Here is an 8804-nt window from a genome sequence, read left to right on the forward strand (position 1 = left end):
TCAAGTAGAAATAAAAAGTACAATGCAGTAAAACTACTCCTAGAAGTACATGTTCTCCCCAAACGTTACTCAAGTAAATGCAACTAGTTACTACCCACCTCTGCATGTGACGCATCCTTGGAGCCTCACATTGATGAATTAATATCATGGCTGTTTTGTATTTTAGAGCAGGTTTGAGGAGATGGTTCTTGTTTTTTGAAACATGTTGTTAGCCTCATAGCAAAATGACCAGTCATTTGCCTTATGTTATGAGTTTAACTATATGTTACTCTACTAAATCAGGGGCAGTTTAAGACTTTTACACATTACTGTAGAAGTTGAATGTTACACAGAGCAGGAACAGGTATCTGGCTAATTCCAACTTAACAGAATGGCAGAAATTGTAAAATAAAACCTATAACCTTCTAAAAAATGCCAGGTACGGATCATTTGGCTGAATCAAGTTACTACAGTGGACTGCATCTCAACCACAAACTTTAATGTTTTTTGTTGAGATTTTATGTCATAGACAAATGCATACGTATAACAGGAAGGAAAAGAAAACACTTCAAAGTTTGGTGTGCATTTGTATTCCAGCCCCTTTTACTCTGATACCTCTGTATAAAATCTAGTGCAACCAGTTGCCTTCAAATGCCACCTAATTAGTAAAAACAGTCTTACCTGTGTGTATAAATGCAGCTGTTCTGTGAAGGCCTCAGAGGTTTGTTAGAGAACATCAGTGCTCAAACAACACCAGGAAGACCAAGGGACACAGCAGACAGGCCAGGGAGAAAGTTGTGGAGAAGTTTAAAGCTGGTTGAGCTTATAAAACCATATCCCAAGCTGTGAACATCTCACAGAGATCCACAACTCAGGTGGACAATCTGCCGACTGGACAACTATTACTCTTACATTCTCCAAATATGGCCTTTATGGAAGAGGAGCAAGAAGAAAGTCATTGTTAAACGAAAGCCAACCATGTAGGGGACACAGCAAACATGCAGAATACAGTGCTCTGGTCACACAAAAGCACAGCTGAGCTTTTTGACATACATGTGAAAATATGTTTGACAAAAAAAAACTAACCTTGCACATCCTCCCCACTATGAAACATGTTGCAGCATCCCCATCCAGTCAGAGTGAGCTTGTTGATGTTGCAAGGAGGAACGGGTAAACATTTCAGTCTCTGTATGTGCAGAGCAAAAAGGCTTCCAGCTGTATCTGCAGCAATAGATCCACAAAATATTGACTCAGGGGAGCTAAATATAAATGAATGCCACTCTTTCCAGATTTTAAGTGCTATGAAACCCATGTATCATTTTCCTTCCACTTCACTATTTTGCACCAGTTTATGTCGGTCTGTCAGAGAATAAATAAATACATTAATAAAGCTTGTGGTTGTAATGTGACACAATGTGAAAAGTTCAAGGGATGTGAGTACCTTTACAAGGCATACTATAAACTGTAGCACACATCTATCAGGTTTAAATCAAAGAAGCACAGCAACATACTGGGCTGAATTAATGGCAACAGCTCTAATGATTAAAAAACAACTTTCAGAGCAGCAGCCTTCTCATCATTCAGTCTTCAGAAGGGCCAAACAGTGACCTCCTGGAAAAAATCTCTGCAGCAGACCACAGCTCTAGTTCATAGCTAAAATAATGGATTATTGTTCTGAGCATAATATTTAAAAAGACTGGACAGTGTCCTTCTCGGAGCTCTGAGAGTGATGAAAGCATTGAAAATAGGCTGTTGTAGATAAGCCATGCAGAATAATGCTTTCAGTTTGCTGCTGATGTTCATAAATGGTCCTCACAGAAAAGCTGCTACCTTTAATCTTCCTTTAAATAAAGCACACATTTACATTTACTTTTCCGTTAAAATACGTTTAGGTAAAGTTTCATTGTAATTTTCACTTTGAGCTTCAAATGTCTGAAATCTTTATACAGTGCAAACCATCTTCTTGGCACTTGAATATAAAGCAATCGATGAATGATGCTTGTAGCACACAGATCCAAACAGACACTGAATCGCACCAGCATGCTTGCATATTTCATTTAGTCGGCAGAGTTCTAGAGGTCCAACCATATAGTTATTTTAACTAAGGAAATTTCTTCAAAGATTTGCCTGTATCTATTGTGAAAGACTTTATTAGAAAACAGCATGTTTTTATTTTCTTCTCTAGTGTAAAATATATTTTCCTGCCTTGCTGGGATTCATGCAAATAAATATAAGGACAGAACAGAGTGAGAGAGCAGCACAGGCACGCGTGTGAAAATATTTTCTGATTTTCGTAGAGGAGTTGTTCAGTTTTTTTAAGTGGGGTTCAGGTAAGTAGCTATGAGCAGTCAACATCTTACTTGCATAAGATAACACTATTAGTGTCATTGGCTAAGAGTTACTTGCTTTTTTTTCTGCTCTCGGTGGAGGAGGAGGACGCTTTTTCTGTCTCCCGCAGCCCTCCCATATCTGCCCTGCTTCAGCTCTGTGTCTTGTCTTTTTTGGAACCTCTTTTTGCATATCTTCCAAATTCTTCCAAAATATGGATTTGGTCAGCTGGTCTCTCAATGCAATTGATCAAATTTTCTCGAGGAGAAGACAGGGTGAAGGAGAGCCCACTTGCCCGGACGGGACGTTTTTCTCCGGATACACGATGGACTCCTGGCAGAAGAGGAGGATTGTGTGTTTGTTGATAATGTCAGTCGAGGATGTGGAAGATGTGTATATAATTGGATGTTTGATATCAGGATTTCTGCTTTTTGGAGTCAGCGGTTACCTGGCATATCGAGAAATTCGGAGAATGTCAGCAGCTGTTCTGGCCATTATAAGGCTGCCTGGCATGTGTGATGGGATCTTCAGAGCGATCAGCACTCAGACTGAGATGTTACGTGAGCTGAATCGCAGACTGGATGTGATCCTTACACAGGATCGCAGGCAGGTTGTGGTTCCTGGACTCAGGGGTGAAATGGGATAAATCTTGGAGAAAGTTGTTCGCTCGGATCTGGCGAAAGACCAGGAATTTGGCTGTTTGGATTCGCCTTTGAGAAGCACCAGCGAAACTCTCAAGGCTGACGGAAAATTAAGAGTCAGCCTAACCCAAATAATTGTTGTTTTTCTGAATCTGGCTCCCCTGCACGGCCTTGATGGCTGGCTATCTTCAACTTCTCCTGGAAGTTATGTAAACATGACGCTCTGCTCCCTCTGCCCCCTCTCTTCCCTGAGGACATCTGTGGACCTGCTCAGAACTTTGTGGCCAGTTGATGAACATTCCAACGTACCATCAAGGACAATGGCCTCTGTGACAGTGCTTCATGGACTTACTTTACACACACTCACTTGCACACACACACATGCTCAAGATAAACATATGCACCCCTCACACCACCTTCACCGTTCCCGGCATGATGTTGTTTTGTCAACTTGTTGCTTCTTTGTGCTGAGGTTTTTTGCAATCTCAAACTGTATCCTGCTAAGGATAAAGTGTGAAATATGATTTTTTTTCCCTCTACTTACCTAATGTGGCCTCTTTTCTCATCTAACAAGGGCAGCGCCTGTGAGTGGGCAGCAAAGCCTCGGTGACCCGTCCCCCCATTGTCTTGTGTCATGATGTATGTTTGGATGGGTTGTACTGGAATTCTAATTTCCCCTCGAGGATCAATAAAGTATCTTTGAATTGAATTGAATTGAATTGAATGCTGTAAAATATCAGAACCCTACTTAAAAAACCCTTTAAATATGCCCTTAACCTTTCTGTTTTTAACCTGAATCATTAGGAAGATGATTTTAGAAGAATGTTTAGACTGGTTTTGTAAAATACTGGAGATCTTAATCTCAGTTTACTGTTTCTATGAACTGATTGAGTGAATAGAACTTAAATGTTTGGGTTTGATAAAGCAATGAAATACAACTTTATTTAAAAAGCACTTAAAATATAATGTTCTAGCAAGCATAAAAACATTAAAATCAATATAAAATGTGAAAATAATTACTAATGAAGCAATGAAAGCAAACATCCCAAGCTGAGTTAATAGCCAAAGAGAAGAAATGTGTTTTAATAGAAGATTTAAAACAGAAAGTGAGATTTGCAACGGTAACTCTTTCCACATTTTGGGGGCAGCGAGTGAAAATGCTCGGTCACTTCTCAATCTCCTCTTTGACTTTGGAACGATCAACAGTAACTGATCTGCTGACCTATTTGAGCGTGAGGGAACATATAGCTGGATAAGGCTGGAGAGATGCTGAGGGGCGAGGCCATGAAAACATTTAAAACAAATAAAAAAACTTTTAAATCCATCTGCAAACGAACTGGAAGCCAATGTAGTGATGCTAAACCAGAAGTAATGAATAGCAGAACATAAAAAATATGATTTGGTCCTTAGCAGGTTTTCTTTTATTTAAGTATAACATTAGGCATACAGTTGTGCTCATAGGTATACATACCCTAGACCTTTCGCCCCCTAGTAACATACACAGACGTTGATGCACATGGGTTTAAATGGCTGCTAGAGGAAACCATCCTTAGCTGTGATCTCTTATCAAATAGGAAAATAATATAAAACGATATCCAAAGAATTGGGATTGCCAAAAAGTTGTTTTTAATCTTTAATTAAGCAGTTGAAGCCAAGGCAGAGTCATGTAGACCAACAAAAATGCCCGCCACAACTACCAATAAAATTGTTTAGGATGCAGAGTCGTACCTGTGATGAAGCGGCAACAATACTACTGTGAGGTGGGTCACTGATGGTTTGGGGATGTATGAGCTACAAAGGCTCAAGCAAGATGAATTGAGCATGTTACCAGAAAATACTGGAGAAAAAATTGCCCTCATCAACCTGCAAGCTGTGGGTTACTTGGAGATTCCAACATGATAATTATCCGAAAACACAAGGCCAAATAAACCTGTTTTATCTACGGCAACAAAAAGTGAAGGTTCTCAGAATCAGAATTAGCTTTATTGGCCTAGTTTATGTGCACAAACATGGAATGTGTCTTCACAACATAGAGACATTAATAATAAATATATAAGCTTTAGAGGAATTTGACAAATTTTACTCTAGAATACTTTGACATACAGGGGAGTTCATGGTCGACTCAGTGACTGTGACGTCCTCAGCTGCAAAACAGTTTCAAATCATCACCCTACCACCACCGTGCTCGAAAGCTGGAATAAGGTTTAGGTTTGATATGCTGTTTGGCTTTGTCAAACATGAAGCAGTGTGTCATCATCCATGTCAAAGACGTTTTCCAGTAAATCATTTTTGATCTAGTAAAGACCAGGTCATTTTTTATTATGTCCTGGTGATTCTGGTTACTGTGTGGCTTTCAATCCTTACAACTTTTGCTTTGTGAAACCATGTAATGTTTCTTTAAGGAAAAGCAAAGGATTTATTTGTTTGTTGTTTTTAGCATTAAGCTTGACCTCTTCATAATGCCACACCTTTTTCAAATAATAAAAAACTCATGAAGGGAGTAAATTGATCAGACTCCAAGTGAGTCGGTTATCAACAAGACAGGTGCATTATGGTCTTTTTGATAAGCTGCACCTTAGGTTTCACTCTTGGCTTTGGTGAAGTTTCCTGTGGTCCAAGTTGCTGCGGTTCAGAGCCAAAGGTCATATATTACAGCCTTATAAAATGTCAGCTGACTGAGCATGTTGATCAGTGCAATATTTACCCTGACAGCTGACACACTGACCTTACGGATTTACTGACCTCACTTGAGCAAATGGAGGCTGAAGGTTTGACAGATGCCTCGGTTTCAGTGGTGGGTATACGTCTAAGGAGTGGATTGTTTGTGCTCTTTAAGATGTTTGCAGATAAAACCAACTTTTCACCGTAACAAGCATGATTTAAAGCTTTAGTAGTGATATTTGCTACCTGACGTCCATTGATTGCTTGTGTTACTGTGAACCCACTTTAAGAGAAAAATTAAAACAAAATGACATGTAAATCTCCATCCTGTGTCCTTTAGACCTCCTCCCCAGATGGTCTGGTCTCCATTCTTAAGAGGAGGCGAGCCTCGCTAGATGGACTTCCTCCCCTGATCGACAGTGCTGATAAACAGAATATCAAGCGCAAAGTTCGCTTCAGCGAGCCAGAGGAGGGCATAGAACAAGGTGCAGTGCAACAAATTTAGATGCTCAGTCTAAGATCTCCACACCTATGTCTCTAATGCTTGTTTTTCTTGTAGATGAGGTTGGAGGAGATTCCTGTCTTATCCTACTGCTGCTGTGTCTGGTCACTGTGGTGATCAGCATAGGTGGGACTACGCTCTACTGCACTCTGGTGGACACTTACTCCAACATCTGCACCGACTTCACTCAGAATGTCGACTTCTACGTCACAAATGTACGAGGTTTCCTGGAAGGACTTGGACAGTGGCTATGGACTTAGAGCCAACTGGCTTTCAGGCATGTTAGCTGTGACAAAAGAAACTTCAGTTGTAAGGCACCAGGAAACTTGATGGGACCTTCAGTGCCAGCGATGACCTTCTGCTGCTGTTTCAGAGGTTGAACCAGTGAATCTCACTGTTTACTAGACATGCATATACAGTGCCTTGCAAAAGTATTCATTACTGGGAATCTTTCCAGATTTTCATCATGTTACAGCTCCTTACTTCAGCAAATATTCATTGGATTTTAGACCGACACAAAGTAGTAAATAATTGAAAAGTGGAAGGAAAATGAAATATTATTTTAAAAATTCCGACAAATAAAAGTGTTTTAGGGTATGTGTCTACCAGTTTTGCACATCTAAGTCTTGCCACAAATTCTCTTTGGATTTCGATCCAGACTTTGACTGGGACATTTAAAACATGAGAGTGTACTGATCTAAACCGTTTCATTGGGAGCTCTGGCTATATGTTTAGGTTTGTTATCCCGCTGGAAGGTGAAGCTCCACCTCAGTCTCAAGTCTTTTGCCACCTCTAACAGGTTTTATTCCAGAAATGCCATGTATTTAGCTCCATCTATGTTGCCAATTGGCTCTGAACAAAAGCATTCCCTCAGCATGATACTGCCACCACCATGTTTTGTTGCAGCATTGCTGTGTTCAAGCTGATGTGCAGTGTTGGCTTTCGTCCCAACATAGTGTTTTGTCTATAAGCCAAGAAGCTTATTTTGACTTTATCTGATCAGAGCATGTTTTTGCACGTTTGCTGTGAAACATTGTCACTATAAAAGCCAGACCAAATTGTGCTGAATCCAAATGCATGCCACACGTGTTTATTTGTTAAAACATTTGAAAACCATCCATCATTTTCCTTCCACTTCACAATTGTGCAACAATGTGTGTTGCTCTGTCACATATAATGTAAATAAAATACAGTGATCACTGTGGTTGTTTTGTGACAAAATGTAGAAAAGTTCTAAGGGAACTTTTTGCAAGGCACTGCGACTGAATAGGTGCTCAACCTGTTAATACCGACGACTTCACCTCAGAAGAAAAGCAGTTAATGCACCAATGTTGTAAATATTGTGTAACTAGGCTGCCTGTCTAGATACCAAACAGGAGGGCTGGGCAGTCTCATTTACATATAGATTAAAATAGAAGATGTGTTTTGTCTTTACCCCACACACTTGCAGCATTCGTAAGTGTGTTAATGATTTGAACGGGTTATTTCGCCAACCGGGATTATTTTGTTTGTTTACTTTTCATCTTGAACCTACCTCTCATCAGATCATGTCTGTCTCTCCTAAATAGGAGAAAGACAAAGATATAGATTAGGTGTGTTATTATTTAAAGTTTTCCTGTTCATGCCTCAGTCTGTTAACACTAAATGTTTAGATCTGCACCAGAAATGATGATCAGATATGATTTTTCCTTTTCAGTGTGCACATAGATAATCAGTGATATTAAACGAGCAACGATTGGATGGCAGAGCGCCGCACTTCTTAGCTTGTCAGAATAACTTGACAGATGACATGGTTTTAAACACAGTGCTGCATTTTACTAAAATAAATTCATTTATCCGAATCAATTTTATGAAATTTCTGTTGCTTCCAAAATGCAGATTTGTATAAAACAGTATAAAGTTTGATCATGTCCATTACTACAATATGTAAACCTATGAAATATGTAACACCTTTTACCTTTTCTTCTCAATGTTTCTATAAAGTTTGTTTTGATTTGACACAGTACATCACTTGAATTGTCAAATATTAAAATGAAGATGTGTTTAATAGGTTTTGTGTGTGTATCTGTGATTGTGTGTGTGTGTTTAATTCACAGGGCTGGCCACATGGGGGCACTGCGCTCCCTAGGTTATACAGAGTGCATTCAGGCTGCTAAATCTCTTATTTATTCGGTCAGATTTATTGTAGGTCATGAAAGATTTGTACCTCTAATCAAAGTCAAACACCAGCAGAACATGTCAATGCAGATGGACATATCCAAATGCCCATTTAGAGTAAAAATAGAAAGCTGAAACAGAACCTTTAGATGCTACTTAGAGACATAGCCAAATTGGAAAACTTCAGAAGTACTTTAGAGTAGAAAGCATTGCTTGCTTCCGGTTCACCTTCCACAGCCTCATCCATCATGGCTCAGGGCTCACTGAGTTCAACTCAGCCTCACGTTGCTCAAACATAAGGTTGGACCTCCTGAAACTCAAATGCAATTGGAATGTTTCAGAATATGTGTAAAGTTGCTTGTCCTCCATAGTCTTAACGTATGCCAGCTCCATTTTTGTGCCTCTTGCGATGGCACCACCTCACTTACATACAGAACAGAATAAAATATTTTCTGGTTTAGTGCACTTTTGAAGAACTTTGTATTTTGTGAAATCCTGCAGTGGAAATCCATACTTCATTACCCAGCAGTCTGTTT

The 8804-nt window shown here is 39.6% G+C and overlaps 1 protein-coding gene across 2 annotated transcripts in view; it reads left to right on the top strand.

Annotated features, from left to right (window-relative positions):
- Window positions 1-8160, top strand: part of cnstb (consortin, connexin sorting protein b) — a 30148-nt gene extending 21988 nt beyond the window's left edge. For both annotated transcript variants that reach the window (XM_047388698.1, XM_047388699.1), the window contains exons 10-11: window positions 5950-6094; window positions 6169-8160. In XM_047388698.1, the coding sequence (XP_047244654.1) occupies window positions 5950-6094; window positions 6169-6371 (348 nt within the window). In that variant the 3' untranslated portion in view covers window positions 6372-8160. The remainder of the gene's footprint in view (window positions 1-5949; window positions 6095-6168) is intronic.
- Window positions 8161-8804: the final 644 nt, after the last annotated feature.

This window comes from Girardinichthys multiradiatus, chromosome 15, assembly GCF_021462225.1.
Source record: "Girardinichthys multiradiatus isolate DD_20200921_A chromosome 15, DD_fGirMul_XY1, whole genome shotgun sequence".
In the NCBI taxonomy this organism is placed as follows: domain Eukaryota; kingdom Metazoa; phylum Chordata; class Actinopteri; order Cyprinodontiformes; family Goodeidae; genus Girardinichthys; species Girardinichthys multiradiatus.